We start from the raw sequence: 21,100 nt of genomic DNA, 5'->3' as shown, positions 1-21,100 counted from the left end.
CAACAACGTTGGTCAGATCTGGGGTATAGGGGCATACAAGAATTGGGTGACCATGTACTTAGCATGGCCTTTGTAGAGGGGTTGCGAGAACCCTTGAGGTCTAAACTCATGGATAACAAGCCTGAGTGGAGACAATATGAAGCAGCAGGCCTGGTGCAAGCAGCCAAGGGCATTGAACTAAATTTAAAAATCAAAAAAGGACATAGCTCTGTTATGATAGCACAATACAGCACAGGAGAGAACAAAATAAAACGGGGCACCCATCCCAAACATAACCTTAAGTGCCATTTCTGTGGTAAGCCTGGGCACTTTAAACGGGAGTGTAGAAAATTCCTCCAGCAGAGGGGTAGTGAACAACCCACAAAAGCACGAGTCGCCAAGGGAGAAATAGAAAACCAAGATTGAATAGTCGGCGACCCTCTGCCCTTCTTCCCCATGAGCAATGTAAAAGAGGGTGTGGCCATTTTTCTTAAAGGGGAAGTACTCAATAAGGAAATTCCTTTCCTTGTTGATACAGGGGCAGCAACCTCAGTCATCCAAAGCCACCTAATTCCTCCAGCATACCGGCAAAATACAGCTCAAACTGTTGTAGGTCTTGAAGGAGTTCCTAAGAAACTTCAGGAAACAGACCCTCTCCCCATAAAATTCAGAGACCAGACAGTGTTAACAAAACTATTGGTGAGTGATGATATTCCACTGTCAGTTATGGGCACAGACATACTCTCTGCCCTGTCAGCTTCCATTCAGTTTACTGAAGAAGGAACAGTGCAGATTGATTTTGCAAAAACAAACGCAGAACAATTTTGCCAGATGGTGGCTTCTCTAGATGATCCACAGCCAATTTTCCTCTTAACTACAGAAGAGGAAATAATATTACAGGAAGTTCCACAGGAACTCTGGGCCAAGTCCAAAACAGATATTGGTCATATGAATGTGACACCCATGGTAGTCACACTAAAACCAGGATGCGTAGCCCCCCAAGTAAAACAATATCCATTGGGTAGGGCCCAAGAGGATTCTATAGGCCCACAAATTACAGACTTAATTCAAATGGGGGCACTACGGGAAATAACATCACCAGCCAATACTCCCCTCTTCCCAGTTAAAAAGAAAACACAAAAGGGACAACCAGATGTTTATCGTATGGTACATGATCTTCGGGAAATTAATAAAGTAACTGTACTCGACACCCCAGTAGTGCCAAATCCACATACGCTTTTAGCACAAGTCCCGCCCACTGCAACATTTTTTACAGTGATAGATCTTGCAAATGCGTTTTTCAGTGTACCGATCCATCCGGATTGCCAGTACCTTTTTGCTTTTACCTTCAAGGGTAAACAATACGCTTGGACCGTCCTGCCACAAGGTGCGCAGAATTCTCCAAACATGTACACCCAGGCACTCCAGTCTGTTTTGCAGGCCTGGACTCCGCCTGATGGAACTGTGCTGTTGCAATATGTTGATGACCTTCTGCTTTGTGCTGAGGATCTGAAAACATGTCAATCTGCATCCATTTCTCTTCTAAAATTTTTAGCAGAAAATGGCTGCAAGGCTTCAAAGGAAAAATTACAGCTTTGTAAACAAAGGTTGTGTTTCTAGGCCATTGCCTAGCTCAAGGAACCAAACATCTCACAGAAGAACGAAAAGCTGCAGTTCAAGCCATTTCTGTACCTTCTTCTGCTGCCAAACTCCGCACCTTTTTGGGGCTTGTCTCATACTGCCGTCCTTGGATCCGTTCTGCCTCATCCCTGATGCAACCACTCTATGATTGTCTTCCAAGTGTTCCTTTCTCTCTCACTCCTGAAGCAACTGACAATTTCCATACACTAAAACTCTCTATTCTCAGTTCTCCAGCACTGGGAATTCCTAATTACACTCTACCTTTCACTCTCTTCTGCACTGAAATTTCTGGTCATGCGACGGCAGTGTTGACACAAAAACATGGAGGACGTCCACGGCCACTTGGGTATTACTCCATGAGATTGGATCCGGTGGCCCGAGGAGCCCCCTCCTGTGTCCGTGCGGTAGCAGCAGTACAAGCAATGGTTGACAAATCTTCTGAGTTGGTCCTGGACTACCCCCTAGTGGTTCTCACCCCCCATGACATCCAGAGTATACTCACTCAAGTACAACCTAAACACCTGTCTCTAGCTCGTCAAATAAGGTTACAATGTGCCTTGCTCATGCCTCCTAACATCTCCTTCCAACGGTGCACTACCTTGAACCCGGCTACTCTTCTTCCAATCGAGTATCCCGATTCAAATGGGGGGGGGGGGGGATTTGGGTACTGCAGATCAGTTATTTTTAAATTCTGTACAGCATGATTCTGATTTATTTGATTCAAAACACCAGCATGATTGTCCAGAATTGATGCAGCAAGAAACTGCAGGTTTTGAATCAGTTACTGAAACGCCTATTGACAATGCACATTTTGAGCTTTTTGTAGATGGTTCACGGTACCAAGGTGAGGATGGCCGATTCCATACCGGGTATGCAGTAGTCACACAACATGATGTCCTAAAAGCAGAAGCTCTACCTCCGCATGTCTCAGCACAAGAAGCGGAATTGAAGGCCCTCACTGAGGCGTGTAGAGTGGCAGAAGGTAAAACAGCAAACGTTTACACTGATTCCAGGTATGCATTTGGCATAGCTCATGATTACGGCCCAATGTGGAAGGCCAGACAATTTTTAACTTCTGTAGGACAACCCATTAAGAATGGTGCAGCAGTACAGAACCTTATGAAAGCCCTACTCCTACCGGATAAAGTAGCAATCCTAAAGGTGAAAGCTCATACTAAAGCCGACACTGCAGAAGCAAAAGGCAACGCCCTCGCAGACTTCACAGCAAAGGCAGCGGCCCTCAAACCATGGAAGAAAGAAGAAAAGAAGATACTGACCGCACAAGTCAGAGACTATGATTTGGACTTTGATAAAAATATGGACATTGATGTACTAAAGACATTACAGTCACAAGCCAGCAAAGAAGAAAAAGATAAATAAACTAATATGGGAGCAGTAGAACAGGGTGGCGTATGGCAAACAGTCAGTAGAACTTGCCTACCACGATCCCTGTACCCCATGATGGCCCAGCTGATCCATGGAAAGACTCACCTATCGAAGGCAGCTATGCTACTGACGCTTGAGAGAGAATGGGTGGCCCCTGGGTTCTCTGTAACTGCTGCATCATTTGTCCAATCTTGTATGATCTGTGCCGTGAGCAACCCAGGACAGAAAGTAAAGGTCCCGCAAAAACACTTGCCTAGGCCACTCTACCCATTTCAGAGATTGCAAATTGACTATATTCAGTTCCCACGTGTGGGGAAATATGAATATGTGCTTGTTGTTGTTGATATCTTCTCAGGTTGGGTTGAGGCCTACACCATCACCAAGGCAACTGCTCAGGCAACAGCAAAGAAGCTCATGAATGAGGTAGTCTGCAGGTATGGGGTACCAGAGGTAATCGAGTCAGACAGGGGTACACATTTCACAGGTGAAATAATGCAACACATCATGTCTGCCCTGGGTATTTCCCAAGCATTTCACACCCCTTATCATCCACAAAGTAGTGGGAAGGTAGAAAGGATGAATGGTACCCTAAAACTAAAAATACAGAAAGCAATGAAAGAAACAGGCAAACCATGGACTGAGTGCCTCCCATTGGCCCTTTTCTCAGTCAGATATGTGCCTAACAGAAAAACAGGATTATCACCATATGAAATCTTGTTTGGGTGCGCACCCAGGTTGGGTCTGTACTTTCCACAGATCCAAATTCTCTTGAAGGAACGCATGATCTGCAGCCCGGAGATTGGGTAGTGACAAAGAGACACGTGAGGAGGACATTGGAACCAAGGTTTGACGGCCCGTATCAAGTGCTGCTCACAACCAGTACTGCCGTCAAACTAGAGGGTAAAACCAATTGGGTACATGCCTCACATTGCAAAAAGGTTAAGAAACCACAATATGAGAGAAATGAGACTATTCCTGGTGCTTGGAATTCTCCTGCTTATCGCCAGGGCCTGGACCCTGACGCCAGCGGGAAAGTTGAAATTGGCACAAACTAAGTAAGGAGGTGTTGTTAGAAGCTACTGGGGTTGGGCAAATAAAACTAAAGCCAGACAGCAAGACGAGTTCATATGTGAAGGCAATCATAGGTGCATAATAGCCAATTTTACACTAGGAGAGACCAGTGGCTTATATGTCCCCTCCAATAAATTTAAAGGTCGTTCATATGTCATACAGGAAGGAGAGCATCCTTGGATAAACATTATCAGTAGAGTAAATATCTCATGCTATAAACTAACCCAAGGATGTGTGGCTCATATAGATAAGCAGTTCACATATGAGCATCTTTCAAAAACGTTAATGTGTAAGGGTGACCAAGTTGGAAGAGGAGGCACAAACCAGACAATATCTTTAAAAGATACATATACTCTCCTGTGCATTAATGGTACTCCTATAGCCAACTCTCTAATGTGGTTAAACCTTTTGTCCGTCCTGGAAACAACCCCTGTGGTACACACTGACAATTTAGTTAGGCTCCCCCATACATGTAAAAATGTCTCAACCAAACAACAGAGGACCGTAGTGCAGTTTAATATATCTTTCCCTGTAATGAAATCATGCTCTAGAATGAAGAGAGAATGGTACGATACTCTTCTTGGAGGAATAGGAGCAGGCACAGGGGTTTTAAATTCAATAGATTTAGAAGTAATGAAAAATAAGATGGCAGGGGAAGGAAGAGATGTGTCTAATCTGGTCAATATTCAGGCACAATGGATACCCTCCATATTCCTCCCCCAACATCTTGCATTAGGATATAATAAGGATGTATTAACGCTTTTTAATCTGAGTTTTGGGGTTCAAAATGATTTGTTTGTAAATATGAGTAAATTCATAAACTATACACAATGTAGCCTGCAATATGTATATATGATTCACGAGAAGGATAAAGCACAGTCAGATTTGATGACAAAGAATGAAAAATTGTGGAGAAATATTTTCAAGAATGTAAATCCAGTAGCATCCTGGATACGGCCCCGGGCTGATAGTGTAGAATGCTCTGATGAATATTGCACTGGAGAAATGACTTTTTATGATGTAAAGGACACAAGCCTGATGTGTAAGTTTGTAGTACTACCTGTGGTGTTCGGACCGCCTCTATATGCTTTCCAATATTGGTTGCCCAAGTTCACAGGTACTATGATTGATAGTGAAAATAAAACCCATGGCATAGAGAACTGTGAAGAAACACTGGATGGCCTAGTATGCGGACGGAGTACAGCCGCATATGAGCCATGTTTCCTGCAGCCTTCAGTCAGCATATGTGATTGGACGGTGCTCCCTGCGTCTTTCCATATGCTGATAGAAGTTGGCCCCCAATATATATGCTTTGTTACCAACCAAACTAAAACCACCAGTATGTATAATCTCACCACTCCATTTTCTGGATGTTTACAGAACATATCGGTGATACATTGGTTTACAGAAACTTACACCTTTTTGCCAGATGCTGAAGCTGCAATAAAGTATTACTGGCACCCAGATGCTATCCCTATGTCAAATCTGACTATATCCTTGGGTAGAATCGTAAGACTAATGAAAGACACTGAACACCTTCAAAAGCATTTGGATGTTACTAACCTCTCCCTTATGGAATTAGAAAAACAAACTATATGGGTAGGAGATAAGTTGGTCAGCATAGGTAATAAAATCCAGATAGACACCGAATATAACTGGTATGATATTTTTACTGGATGGTCACCTACAGCAGGAAAGATGATGGATTTTATGTTTCACCCATTACTAATACTGTTTCTTTTGTTCATTCTTTTGAGTGTTTGCAACTTATGGACATTCTGTGGGATACGGAGACAAGCAAATTATCTGGAATCGCTCCCTCTACGATATCGTTAAAACAGTCAAAAGAGTAAAAGAGCACCAACAGTGGGGATCCGGCGAAGAGGATAGAAAGACCGGCAGGGGTGGCTTAGCATCCTTGATAGTACCACAACAAAGGCTCTTTTCAAGATGGACTGTTTCAAATGGGGGATTGTGAGGGTTATGAACATATTAATTTATATATGTATGTATCTTTGATACACGTTTCCGGAGGCTTTAGGCCTAAATTGTACACTCTATTCTGTGTCCTATGAAAAGCTCTGATAAATGCTTGTACATTTAGGTTAGTACTTAATTACATTAAGTAGAGGTGTAATCTTAAATGTCCATCATGTCTCCAAGATCTTGTTAATCTCGTTACAATGATCAAAGGATAATGGAATGCTTCGATCATTAACTGCTGTCTAGGGCATGTGATTAAAATGTAGATTGTGATAAAGAATCAAGGTACTAGACAGTCAGTCTACATTCCAACAAAAGAAGCCATGTTTATTGAGAAAACGCCATAATTCACCACCTTAGTACTTTGACCTCAGTATAACAGATTGAACTTTGTAACACTAGCCTTTGCACTGATACGCCTACTGATACGCCTACTGATACGCCTACTGATACTCCTTCTATTTTTTGTATAAGAAATGACAATGTACAGAATAAACACAGATTGCTTCTAGACACAGGCCTGATCTTTGTGTTTCATTGCTTTCTCACGGCGGCCGCCATAACCACCTCTGATTTGGAGCCTCACAGCATATTGACGGAACATTGAATTCCTTAACAACAGTGACAGTAGCCAGAAGAGGGGGAAAGGATGATGCTACAGCAGCGAACATACTTGCCACAAGTTAGCACAGCTGGAGCCAGAAAAGCGCATTCTGAACCTTCACAGCTCATCTCGGTGCAGATGTGTATCTCTGCCAGCGAATACGGAGCTGTGGGCATTACCTGTAGCTCTGGCAGCCCAGCCCATGTCTCCACCCATAACTCTGGTGGAGACAAGATACAACCATACCGGGTACGACAACACTCCCAGCTGCTTGCAACATAGTAATTACAAGAATTAGGGGCCTGGAGTTCCTCTTGACTACTCTCATGATTTGGGTTATGCAGCCAGCCTTAAAGCATTCCTGAGTTCTCAGCAAGTTTTCTAAAATACACTAGGCTCTCTGTAGTCTCCCAGAGTTAAGAGGCCCCTCCATAAGTATCCCTGTGTTTGCCTTATGCCTTTATGTTGTCAGTGTCTTCAATGTGTGTGCATTTGTCTGCAGCACTCAATGGGTTTATGTCTGTGAAATATATCTTGTTGTGTGTCACGTGATCATGTTTTATATATGTGTTTGCAAGAAGTTCCGCAAGTCAGTCTTGTCTTGCCAGAGTGAAGTGAGTATTGAAGTCTGGGGAAGACAGACTTGCAAGAATTGAAGTCTGGGGAAGACAGAGCCTTTTAGTGAGTAGAAGAAACTGTACCTCTTCCTACGAGGATCCATAGGATGGAAGAGGCTGAGCGATGGCCAGATGTGTGCCCTGGGCCCAACCCACCCAGGCCTACTTGCTGTCAATATGGAGGACTGAGAGAGAGAGTGAGAGGAACCACTAGGCAGTGCTGAGTGCTACTTCCAAATGTGAGTGTTGAACTGTAGAGAGCTGGAAAGAGAAAGACAGTGTCCGGAAACAAAACCCTACAGATAACTTGGACTGTGGACTTGTCTGTCACCCTGTGAATCCTCCCTGTCATACCCCTATTTTATCTGCACTGGTATCCTGCTGGCTGACGTAAAGTTTGGACTGTAACAGTTTTTTGAAGTAAACGAGCTCCACCGATCATTCCTGGTTTTCAGAAATTTACTCCCCTAGCACTAGCTTGGTTGGGTCCTGTGCTGCCCCCAGGAGAGGAGATGGTAGAGCCCTGTGACAAGGCCTCAATTTACCCTGCTATCTGGTCGGTTGTGGGCCTGCTCTTTGGACATTGCATCTCCTTACCTTTTTTTATTTACTGCTGCTCGTGGAAAATGAAACACAGCATGTTCTAAATTACCACGGAATCTGCGACCATGAAGCCCATTGTGCTCTATGGTCACGAATATACCCGAAGCCCATACACAAATACATTGTGGGTACCCGCGTCATTACTAAGCGACGGTACTGGAAATACAAAGAAACAAAAAATAAAAACTGCACTGTGCATGACTGCCTGCGTTACGCAATACATAATACAAATATACATAGGGTCACTAGCCGGACTCACAGGTGGTATCCACTGCAGGCCCCCAACATGCGGATTCCCACCTGCTCATGTGAGCCCGGTATTATTTATATGGATTGGGTGGGGACCATACATATGTTGTGATCATCCACATTCATGTTTGACAATGCCTTCACCAATATTTTGTCTGTATGAGCATGGTGATTGTAATATACAACCATAAGTCTCTGCTTTCCCTCTCCTCTGGAAAATTGTCATATATTGATTTGATTAAAAATCTTTTTGGCTGTTTAAATAAGTTTACGCTGATTTAATTACTATTTATATGGACTCTGTGGGCTTTCCTTATGCTTTGAGATTACTCGCATTTATGTTTGATTTTGCCTTTGCATATGTCACTGAACATTTGATTCGAACCTTCTTTTGACATGATATGGGAATTTGCGGGTATCCACACTGCACGGATATTCGCACATGTGATTCTTTTTTTGTACATCTACCGATTTGGAGATTACCATATTAGAAACGTCCATGATTCCATGTGGCTTTGATCTCTCTTCACTTGGATTGGGTGAGACCTTATACACGTTGTGATCATCTGCATTTATGTTCAATATTGCCTTTGCATGTGTTACTAGACGTTTGATTGGAAATATCTTCTGACATGATGATGATGGAATTTGTGGATATTCACACTCCCCAATTATTGGCACGTGTGTTTTTTTTTGTCTGTGAATCTATTGATTGGGAGATTACCATATTAGCAACTTCTGTGATTCTATGTGGCTTTGACCTTTATTTACATAGATTGAGTGGTGACCATATAGATGTTGTGATCATCTGCATTTATGTGATATTGCCTTGGAACATACTTTATTTGTATCTGCATAGAGATTATAGTGCTGGGCCATTTGCGCATGCATTCAATTATGTCTTTGTGTTCGCCCTCTCTTTGAAGCTCGCCATAAACTGATTTAATAGACAATCCCTCCATTATATGAAGATATAATAATATTAATAATAATCTTTATTTGTGTAGCGCCAACATATTCCGCAGCGCTTACATAGACAGGGGGAATACAGAAAGACAAAAAATACAAAAATTACAGAACCACGGTTACATAGTAATCAGTTGATGGAAACAATAGGGGTGAGGGTCCTGCTCCAACGAGCTTACATACTACGAATAGTGGGGTGATACAGAAGGTAAAGGGGCTGGAGATGTGCACGGTATGGCGAGGTGGAGAGTGAGGGATGCTATACACAGACAATGGTCAGACATTTGGCCGTGTGACGGTAGAATCAGTATGACTGCAGGAGCGGTTTATGATGGCTAGCAGGGATTGCAGTCAGTAGGTCAGGGAGCAATGTTATCAGGCGGCGTACAGAGGAGTTTGTTTAGGGTATGTGGTATGCCTCCCTGAAGAGGTGCGTTTTTAGAGCACGCCTGAAGTTCTGCGAGTCCTGCATTGCCCGGGTAGCCTTTGGTAGTGCGTTCCAGAGGACCGGGGCTGCTCTGGAGAAGTCTTGGAGGCGGGAATGAGAAGTTTGAATTAAAGGGGCGCTCAATCTGGTTTCATTAGCAGAACGGAGAGCCCGGGCTGGGTGATGGATTGAGATGGGGGAGGCAATATAGGGGGTCGCTGTACTGTGGAGGGCTTTGTGGATGAAGGTAGTGAGTTTAAATTGAATTCTGTATTTAATGGGCAGCCAGTGCAGGGACCGGCACAGGGCAGAGGCATCCGAGTAGCGGTTGGACAGGAAGAGGATCTGCGTTGGTCTGATTATTATTTATATGGACTCTGTGTTTTTTTTTTTATTATTCATACTTTTATTCGATATTATATCCAACAGGAAATGTTTTCTGACATGTGCTTGCCAAGTTTTTCTGTAGCTTGCCATTTATTTCCGCCCGCCAGAATGCCAGTATGGGTGGTTAATTCGATTAACACACTATATATTGGAATGTTTGTTTGTCATGGTTACCTCTGGGGAAGCTATCGGAGTATAGCGATATGCGTGGGGATTCTATCCCTTTTCAATTTTCTTTTTTGCTTATTTTAAATATATTCATTATTTTTTCTCCCTGGAGGCATCTTTAACAGCTTATTATGTGGTTTGGTAATGGTTTATAGTTCCTTATATTGGATGCCATATTTTGTTACTAAAATTAATAATAATCTTTATTTGTATAGCGCCAACTTATTCTGCAGCGCTTTCAAGCATGTGAGAACACAGACAATACAACATGTGATATACAATCAGTTTGAAACAAACGGGGTGGGGGTGATACAGGAGGTACAGGGGGAGGGGGGGAATAAGGCATTGGGGGAACACAGGCAGTACAGGAATTACATGTGGAAATCAGTTATTAGAAAGTAAATGGGGTGGGGGCGGTAAGGAGGTGAAGGGGTAGAGGTTGAATGCGATAAGCAGGGTGGAAGGTATGGAGAGCCATAGGGAGGGGCAGGGGGACTAGGTCAGGAGATTTGGTATGCCTCCCTGAATTATCCAGATGCCTTGGGGTTGAGCGTTCCAAAGGATGGGTGCTGCTCTGGTGAAGTTCTGTAGGCGAGCATGTGAGGTTCGTATTAGAGGGCTGTTTAGTCTGAGAATGTTAGCGGATCGGAGTGTGCGGGCCGGGTGGTGTATGGACAGGAAGTAGGCGATGTACAGTGGCGCGGCACTATAGAGAGCTTTGTGGGTGAGCGTGAGGAGTTTAAATTTAGTTCTGCAGTGGAGGGGCAGCCAATGCAGTGACTGGCATAGTGCAGAGGCGTCTGAGTAATGGCTGGATAGAGAAATTAGCCTAGCTGCTGCATTTATGATGGTTTGGAGTGGAGCGAGTCTGGTGTGAGGAAGGCCAATGAATAGTGAGCTGCAGTAGTCAAGTCCGAAGTGGATGGGGGTGACAATGAGTGTCTTTAGTGTGTCCGTGGTGTGGAAAGGGCGGATTTTCGCAATATTTCAGAGGTGCACATGGCATGTTTGGGCCAGAGATTGGATGTGAGGGGTAAAGGAGTAGTCAGAGTTCAGTGTGACCCTAAGGCAGTGGACATGCTGTCTGGGGGTTATTATGGTGCCAGACACTGGAATGGAGATGTTGAGGGGTGGTCGGTTGGAAGGCGAAAAGACGAGAAATTTCACTTTAGAGAGGTTAAGTTTGAGAAAAAGGGAGGACATAATATTAGAGACAGCGGACAGACAGTCAGTGATATTTTGGAGAAATGGTTCAGAGATCTCACAGGAAGAGATGTATAGTTGGGTGTCATCAGCATAGAGATGGTATTGGAGGCCGAATTTGAGGATGGTTTGTCCAATTGGGGCTGTGTAGATAGAGAAGAGAAGGGGACCAAGGACCGGGCCCTGGGGTTTCCCCGACAGCTAGAGAAAATGGAGAGGAGGTGGAGCCAGCGAAGGGGATGCTGAAAGAGTGGTCAGAGAGGTAGGAGGAGAGAGCTGTGTACTTTAGGCTGATAGAGCAGTGCATTGTGAGAAGGAGGTCATGGTCGACTGTGTCAAATGCAGCAGAGAGGTCAAGGAGGATTAGTAGGGAATAATCGCCTCTTGACTTTACCGTCTTCTGGTCATTTCATACTTTTGTGAGGGCAGTTTCGGTCAAATGTAGAGATCGGAAACCAGACTGGAGGGGGTCGAGTAGTGAGTTGTCAGAGAGAAAGCGTGTGAGGCCGGAGTAGACCAGGCGTTCTAGTAATGTGGAGATGAAGGGGAGGTTTGAGACAGGTCGGTAGTTGGTGGCATCGGTCGGGTCAAAGGTTGGTTTTTTAAGCAGAGGCTATATGATGGAGTTTTTAAATGAGGAGGGGGATGTGCCAGAGGATAGGGAGAGGTTGCAGAATGTTTTTCTTATTTATACATTTTTTTTTATTTGCAGTTGACTTTTTAACATAATTTAATGTGCCTTATTTATATATGTTGATTCTTTTGTAATTCTGGTTCTTTATTGGTAAAGTGTTGTCTCTATTTTGTTTATTTTATTGACACTCATTTATTCTATCCATGGAATATATGCTGTTTTACTTTTGGGGGATTAGTCTTTATACTCATTATGTTTCTATCTGCAAATATTCCAGCACTAATGTTAGTGTAGTGCCACCTGCTTTCTCTATTCTGTGTTCACCTCAAGTTATGCCCAATGTCCACAGGCAAAGTCGAATTGTGTAATCTGTGTGGGGCACCTGCGTGGAATCATTCGTAGTTCAAGACGCTCATGGGAAGATAAAGGCGCACACGGCTAGATTAAAGCATGCGGATTTGTTTTGTGGACCTTTCGGTCCAGAAAACAAATCTCAGCATGCTCCATTGTGCTGCGGTTTCTGTACAAATGGCTTTCATTGAAGTCCATGGAAGCCGTCTTATCCGTGGCCTGTCGGCAATTCAAATCTCAGCATGCTCTATTTTGCTGCGGTTTCCATACAGACGGCTTTCATTGAAGTCCATGGAAGCCGTCTGATCCGTGGCCTTCCACAATTCAATTGTAGACGGGTCACAGTTTACGTGGGAAAGCAGATTTAAAAAAAAAAAATCTACTGCGCATGTGTACTGGGGCCCCATTTGGCACTTCCGCACACATCTGCAGTGAAGACCCGCACAGGTCAGCACTGTCCTCGGCCGTGGGCAGGGTTGGATTCTTCTGCATGCTCCCGCGTGCGGAATTCGACCTGCCTGTGGACATCAAGCCTAATTGTTCCACTGGCTCAGTCTTGCTTCTCTCTCTGCTCTACTGGGTATGTAGAAGGATTCCTGGTGTGGTGAGCGTGGGATCAGAAGCTGAGCCCTCAACGGGAGCTGGTTGTTGCTGTTTGCCAGACTCCCACTGTAACAGTGGGTATAAATGTGAACAGCTATCCTCGCTGTTAACCTCCTACATTCCATGATCTATGTAGATTGCGGTATGCAAAGGGTTCACAGAGGGAGTGCGCTCTCTCTGATGTCATTGGCCCTCTGCATTATCACATAGGGCTGATAAGGTGCCATGTCAACAGGATGCTAGATACTGGCGTTCCCAGCTTGACATTGCCTATGATCTCTATTGCAAATGGTAAAGCATTTCAGAAGTCCTACAAGGCAGTATCATAGCTGAAATGGTTCAAGTCCCCTACAGGGACATAGAAAAATGTAAAGATAAATAAATAGTGTAAGAAAACATGTAAAAAAAATACAATAAAAACTTAGCAACTACCCATACCTCCCCCTACCATTGAAAACAGCTGTGAGGGAGAAGAGAGGCAGAGAGCTGGCAAGGGGGAGGGAAGGCAGCTCAGATGGTAGCGTATATTGGCTGGCCGTGAGAATGGCATCTGATATACGCTCATGTGAATAAGTTCTAACGCTTTAAAAAAATGTGTTTTTTTTCTCCCTGTTTTCAAAATAAAGCAATACATTTTACAATACATTATATATACACAAAAATGGTACCAATAAAAATTACAGTTAGCCATGCAGAAAGCAAGCCCTCATAAGGCTATGTCAACAGAAACATAAAAAAGTTATGGCTTTTGAAAAGTGGAGATGAAAATCCCCCAGAAATCGCTGCATTCTTTGGGCCAAAATTGGCAGTGTCCATAAGGGGTTAAATAAGTATAAAAACAAGCTGTGGTAATAACTACGGGATGGATTTAACTATAAGCAATATTTTTCATGGACACAATGCCTTTATCTCTACGCTTCCCAGTACTTATGAGGCTGAAGTATAGTTGTGGCCATCCAATCACTCTCATCACCTTTGTTTTTGACAATAGCTCTTGGAGATAAGATAGGCAGATGAACTGATATTAAAATGAAGGATAAATATAAAGTCGTTTAGCCAAAGGCTGGACAATTGCTTATATTTAGCCATAAAACATTTTAAACATCAGTCAAGCAAAGTGCTTATTACAATGAATTGCTGTTGTGTTTAGAAATTTAAGGAAAAGCTGCGCCTCCAGGACTCAACCTGGTGCTTCATTTACTATTGTCTGCAGCCTTCTGATATATTAAACCTGGTCTTCCTTTTCTTCACTATACTATGTGAAAAGTTAAAATCTCTGAGTATTGCTAGGAGAAATCCATCAACATAATTCCTCAGCATGGCCAGACTTACAGGCACACAGCAATATTTGCACACATATTTTGCGCGTGCAATTCTGTTGCGCCAAAAAAAGCATAGCACATTCTATTTCCCTGCGCTTCTGTGCAGGGAAATAGAACACATTAAACTAATTAGGCTAATTTGCCATTTCAATGTATGGGACTGATTGTATTTTATTTTGCACATGCAAATGTGCATGATTTGCATGCACAAAAAGCACAGTAAGGCCTCATTCACACAAGTGTGTGTTTTGCGCTCGCATAATGCATGCTTCTAAAAGAACCTATAGAAGCGCTCATATGTGCGGAATCAGGGCTCGGTCAGACGAGCGTGTTTTACATGGTGCTACAGCATCATGTAAAGCTACACTTCTATAGCAGCCAATAGGTTGCTATGGAAGCACTCACAATGACTCTTTCTAGAAGCACAGAATCTGCGCTTCTAAAAAACAATAGACATTGAGTGCCGACTCACCTGTCAGCTCCGCAGTGTGCGTTGTCTAGGGTGCTTATGATATGCTCCACTAGGAGCCGTGGAAGCAGGCTGCCCGCACTACGGACATGTGTACCGGGCTGCTCCACGGAGCTAGTGACAGCCCGGTCACGCGATCTTTTCCTGCATGTCAAGAGCATGGTTTTACACATTGCTGTACAAAAAATGGCAGCTGAGCGCTGCCTCTGATTGGGCAGTGTTCAGCCAATCAGAGGCAGCACTTTCTGGAGGCAGGGATTTTTCAATCCCCAGCCACCAGAATACATAAGAAGACTGATGCGGAGAAGAGCCGGACAGTGCTTCTACGTGAGTTAATTTTTTTTTCTGCAGTAGGAATGATTTTCAGGGAAGGGCTTATATTTCAAGCTCCCCCCAACCCCTGAAAATCATTGCTGCAGGGGTTGCCTTCATCCCATTCCTTTCAATGGGGCAGCAGCAGCGTCAGCCCCATTGAAAGCAATGAGATAGCATCGCAGTCCTCTGTGACAGCTGTAACAGGGGATTCTTTATTCCCCGCTACAGACCCCTCATCACTGTACACTGACCGTGCTGTCACATTATTCAGTGATGAGGGGACCTTCGTGGAGCAGCTGCTCCAGTGAACAGGCAAAGTTTCATGCGCTGCGCATATGAAACTTTGCCCGTTCACACGTTTTCCACCCATACGAGCAGCGTGGTTTTTTTTTATGTACATAGGCGCGCATAAAAAAAACACTAGTTTGAATGAGGCCTAAAACAGTAGCAGTGCACACAATAAGCAACCCCCAATACAGAAAAATATAGCACAATTGTGCACGCAAATACGCATAAGTTTGTGTGAGTCTGGGCTAAAGCAAAATGATTTTTCTAAGCTATAGGTACAAATAGGTAAAGAAGGAATTAAAAACACACATTACCTTTCTTTTTGCCCTAAGTTGTTCGTGATATTTGTCAGATGTGTCCCCTGGTATTTCTCCTCCCCAGAGTGTAATTCCAACAATCGTATATGTTATGCCCATGACAAGTAATGGGAAGCAGTATACAAAGAGAACCACGATGATTTGGTACCTAAAATGTAGAAAACGAGAATATTGCTGCATAGTAGTAATTACACACAACCTTAGTAATAAATGTTTTGTAACTTTAAAAGAAATAAAGGAACAAAAGGGAACAGGGAAAAAGGGCATGATGAAGAGGGCAGAAGAAACCTGTTGGGATGGACTAAGAATTCAGCTTATTCATGCAGATTTATTACTAGCAGCTGAAACGGATATTCGAAAAGTAGAAAACATTTTTACATTTTAACTGTGGAAATGTGGTGAAGTCCAAGGGTTCCAGCAATTATTAAAATCGCCTAGTCTGTTAAGTCTAAGAGAGAACAGCCTTTCATAGATACAATTTGAGGATACTATTTCTATGAGAGATCTTAGGGCCCTTTCACACGAGACAAAAAGCATTCAGATTCCTGCGATAATCTGAACGATTATTATTTAGTGTAAATGCATGCACTGGATAACTGACGAATGATAATTTGTTTGCTTATCATTCATCGTTTAGTTTATGCATCAATAAAAACTGGACGACAATTGGCCTCTGTAAACAGGCAGTCATTTATCTATGAATGACTGCCTGTTTACTGTGTAGAGACTTTTCTTTTTGTTATCACCCTTTCATCAAGAAGAACACATTTTCTCCCTGATTGTCACATATGGGGTCTTTCTTTCCCAGAAAAAGAGTGAAAAGATGAGCTCTTGCTTATTTATTCACTTCCGTATTATGTTTAACCCCACGGATGCTGCTTTGTGGATCATGGTATCAAAATGTTTTAGAGAGAAAATTTTTAAAGAGTTTCTTCCCTTGCATAGAGTTTTACATATTGAAAAAATAAAAACTACACATTATTGGTATCATCACAACCTGTACTATAAAATATCACATTATCTAGCATGGTAAATTCCTAATAAAAGAAAATACCAAAATAGCTATTTCTATTCATCTCGCTTCTTCAAAGCAGGTATAAAAAGTAATCAAAAATTCGTATTTACCTCAAAACAGTATCAATAAAAAACAAAAGTCAGGGCTTATTCACATGACTGTTGGTGTTTTTACATAGCCCACCAGCACCGTAAAGACACATGAACAGGCACACAAAGCTAACGTTTGTGTGCCCATTCAGGCAGCCCAAGCCCAGCGCAAATAAACTGAGCCCACAATTAGCTCTGCTAAACTGTTCTCCCCCTTCCCCCCCCCCCCCCGGCTGGCTCTCTGCAAGGGTAGGAGGCGGGACAGGGTGATGCTAGTGTGCCCCTTGTCACAGCCAGCAATGGGAGGGGGCAGGATGGGGGTGGAGCTAAGCTCTGCCCCTCTTTGCTTCCTCCCATTGCAAACAGCCAACAAAGAGGGGCGGAGAGGAGCAGCGAAAGGGTTCGGAGTTTAGCAGTCACACTGCTAAACTCCCTCCCACCTCCCTTCTCCAGCAGCTGTCATAGGCTCCCATAGGAGTCTATGCAGCCAGCGGCGGCGTAAAAGTGCGTGGCCAAAATGCACATCTTTTACGCTGCGGAAATACGCCCATGTACACCGATGCATTGTAAATCAATGCATCAGAGGGGCAGTGTATATGGACCTGGCATGAAAACCCAGCCGATATACGCCCATGTGAATCCAGCCTCATCCTATAAAAATAAACCATCATACAACTTTGTCAATGGAAAAATAAAAATGTCGTGGTATTTGAATTTGGTGACACACAAAGTCTCTCTGTGTATTTTGTACAGCAAAATAAAACCTCTATAAATTTAATGTTGTCAGAATTGTAATGACCCGTAGAATATTGTTAACATAATACTTATACAACTTGTTGAGCATCGTAAAAATAAATCCCAAAAAACAATGGTAAATTGGCTTTTCTTTCCATTCCCTCCAAGCAAAAAATTTATAAAAGTTATTCAATACATTTCATTTATCCAAAATTGGTTCCTATAAAAACAACAACTCGTCCTGCAAAATACAAGGTGTCATATAGGTACACTGACAAAAACATGTAAAAGTTATGAAGGCTGGAACACAAAAGAGTAAATGATTTACTGGTTCTTAAAGGGGTTGTCCCGCGGCAGCAAGTGGGTCTATACACTTCTGTATGGCCATAATAATGCACTTTGTAATATACATTGTGCATTAATTATGAGCCATACAGAAGTTATAAAAAGTTTTATACTTACCTGCTCCGTTGCTGGCGTCCTCGTCTCCATGGTGCCGACTAATTTTCGCCTTCCGATGGCCAAATTAGCCGTGCTTGCGCAGTCCGGGTCTTCTGCAGTCTTCTATGGAGCCTTTCGTGCAGGATACCGGCTCCGTGTAGCTCTGCCCCGTCACGTGCCGATTCCAGCCAATCAGGAGGCTGGAATCGGCAATGGACCGCACAGAAGAGCTGCGGTCCACGGAGACAGAGGATCCCGGCGGCCATCTTCAGCGGTAAGTATTGAAGTCACCGGAGCGCGGGGATTAAGGTAAGCGCTCCGGTAAGCTTTCTTTACCTCCCTGCATCGGGGTTGTCTCGCGCCGACCGGGGGGGGGGTTGAAAAAAAAAAAAACCCGTTTCGGCGCGGGACAACCCCTTTAAAGCTAAAATTAGTTATTTCACTATGGGGTTAAAAATACGCTTAAGGCAACTGAGTTGTAAGCCAAATTTATTTACACGATACATAAATTTCAAATCTACAATTAAAAAAAGTGACATTTTCAGTAAGGTTTTTCCAGTTTTAATGTGACTGTTAGGAGGTAAATAGAACCTTCCAAGAAGAATTATTGGAGGGACCTTGGGCCGGCATTAGTGTAGTATGTGTGGGAAGTGTGGGCGTGAGCCGGTTAAGCTAGAGGGAACACCCAGGTCATGCCCACAGCTCCCGATTGGCTGCAGGATTCACAGCTTCACAGAGCTGCCAACAGCTCAGTGCAACATAGGAACGCTATTAACCGCTTACATGCCGCAATCTATGTAGATTGCAGCATGCAAAGGGTTTTTACAGAGGGAGGTAACTCCCTCTGTTTTTGTCATCGGCCCCCCGAGATAAAAATTGTGGCGGGTCGGCAGGTTGTCATGGCAACATGACGCTAGATACAGGCATCCTGCCTTTCCATCAGCCCCCACTCTGACAAGCTCTGGCAGCGGGAGTCACCTGTCAGTGATATCCAGCCTCCCACTGCATCAGCTGGGGGTGCATCAGAGCAGCAATTGCAGCTGTTAAGCTCTTACATTCTGTGATCTATGTAGATCTCGGCGTGTAAAGGGTTTTACAGAGGGAGCGTGCTCCCTCTGTGAAGTCATCAGACCCCTGCGATAAAAATCACGGAGGGCCATTGGGTTGCTATGGCAGCAGGACGCCAGATACAGGCATCCTGCTTTGCCATTGCTTCCACCGAGCTATATCTCTGTCGGCAGCTCGGTGAAGGTATATGTGTCCCACAGCCAATCGGGAGCTGTGGGCATGACCTGGGCATTACCTCTAGATCAGCCAGGTCACGGCCACAGTTCCGGTGTAGACATACTACACTAATACCCCTTGGGCCTTGTTCAATCTGCACTCTCAACCTTAGATTAGGGACAAAAAGCTCTAGAATGTCTCTAAGCAATGAAATCGTGTGCTTGTTAGAAGAGAAATCGTTTATGTAAAAGAGAAAACCAGCTTAAATTGAGACTTTTAGTGTAGGTGTAGTGGGGAGAGGTCTTTTGGGATCTTTGATGTAGGAAAATAGGAGCGAAAAAAGGGGTAAGTCAACATTCCAATGCTGTTCTGTTATAGAACAGCTGGAGCCCTGAAAGGGAGACCACCAATTTCTTATCTCATCAAGAATTATAGATCTATGGTAAGCTGTGATACTAGGGTAAAGCGGCCAAAGACAGGGAAGCATGACGTATGCTGATCCACAAAGTGACCGAAAATCGGCAACGACTGAACGGGTAAATCATCATCATCATGATATTAGGAACTCTCATTCTGCCCTTCTACCTATGTGCATAAAAGTATTAGTTTGGCTTCTCTGGTTTATTTATTCCCCTAAATAAATCTCAATAATTGGTTTTGGAGGTTTTAGAGTATAAACTGGTATAGGTACTAAAACTCTGTGCAATACATAAAACTTTAGGCAAAATCATCATCTTGTATAGTATTACGAGGCCCAGTCAAGAGGGTTCAGATTTGGCAAATTTTCCTGTAGTAAAGAGAGTGGAGGTATTTAGATTAGCTCAGCCAGGAGTTGTAATATTTTTGATAATTTAGTGATTCATAATATTATGCTCGGCTCTTTTACAACCTCAACTATATTGATAGAAAATAATATTTTATGGCGTGTATAGATAAAATGGATTTGGCCCAGAATAATCCCACATACTCTCCACAAATGACTGGCTTCCTGTCATCTTTTGATATATTAACCATGGCACTTCTATGTCTCCCAAGTGACTCATCTCCATTAGAGGTGGGAATATCCTAGATTGGTATTTTCAGCTCCTCATTCTGAAAGCCATAACCTTTTTAGATTTTGCTGTTGACGCATCCATACGAGGGTTGTTTTTTTTTGCATGGTGAGTTGCATCTTTTAATGGAGCTGATACAGGCAGTAGAATCACAGCTGCTGCCTACTTGGAAATCTATGGACGCCGAGCTTTGTTTACAAGCGTTACAATGGGGCACTGATGGACTTCACACTGTGAATGAAGGTAAAACCTAAAGCGTTTCACTATTTCTTATGCCATTACATGTCAGTGCATGGCGTTTTGGAAATTTGCTTGGAAGGCAGACAATCCTTTTAAGACTTCCTTCATGCAATACATTTCTGCTATTTTTTTAACTTGTTAAAAATATGCATGTAAATACATGATTATTAATGGGAAAAACTACAGAACACAATGTAATACATAGTATCAGAAACTGAAAACAATGATTGTCTACAGGAGAAAAATGTCAGAAACTGCTTGGAACACAAGTGAAGAGAAATGCGACAAGCAAGAAAAGCACGGTTTATGGTAAGTTTAATATTTCTCTATTGACTTTCAGCTAACATCTGACATGGTGTATTTTCCCTAAGAAAATGCTGAAAAAAATAGCAGATAAAAGTATTGGAAAAACAGTGTTTTAACACACTGACCTAAGAGCTGTTTCACACAGCATTTTGCCTAATGTAATGGTGCATGCTTGGTCAGTCAGTGAGAAAGTAGAAGAAACAAGAAGATTCCAGCTGTGAAGCCTTTCGAATTGCAAATTCAGCGTTCACTATTTATCATGATCGGATGATATGTAAATCAATGGGGCATGTTTACTAATACTGTCTAAAATTTAGACTGTGCAAACTAAAGGTCCATTTACACGCAATGATTATCACTCAAAATTCATTAAAACAATGGCATATCAGCAATTGTTGCGTGTAAATGCTGCCAT

The 21,100-nt window shown here is 43.1% G+C and overlaps 1 protein-coding gene across 1 annotated transcript in view; it reads right to left on the bottom strand.

Moving 5' to 3' along the window:
• TACR3 (tachykinin receptor 3) overlaps positions 1-21,100 on the bottom strand; it is a 147,266-nt gene that overhangs the window by 71,907 nt on the left and 54,259 nt on the right. The window contains exon 3 of the mRNA XM_066574887.1: positions 15,581-15,731. Within this exon, the coding sequence (XP_066430984.1) occupies positions 15,581-15,731 (151 nt within the window). The remainder of the gene's footprint in view (positions 1-15,580; positions 15,732-21,100) is intronic.

The sequence above is a fragment of the Eleutherodactylus coqui genome, chromosome 7 (assembly GCF_035609145.1).
Source record: "Eleutherodactylus coqui strain aEleCoq1 chromosome 7, aEleCoq1.hap1, whole genome shotgun sequence".
NCBI classification, from domain to species: domain Eukaryota; kingdom Metazoa; phylum Chordata; class Amphibia; order Anura; family Eleutherodactylidae; genus Eleutherodactylus; species Eleutherodactylus coqui.
Note: the sequence above shows the minus strand (reverse complement) of the source record. Positions and strands in the feature narration are given on the sequence as shown.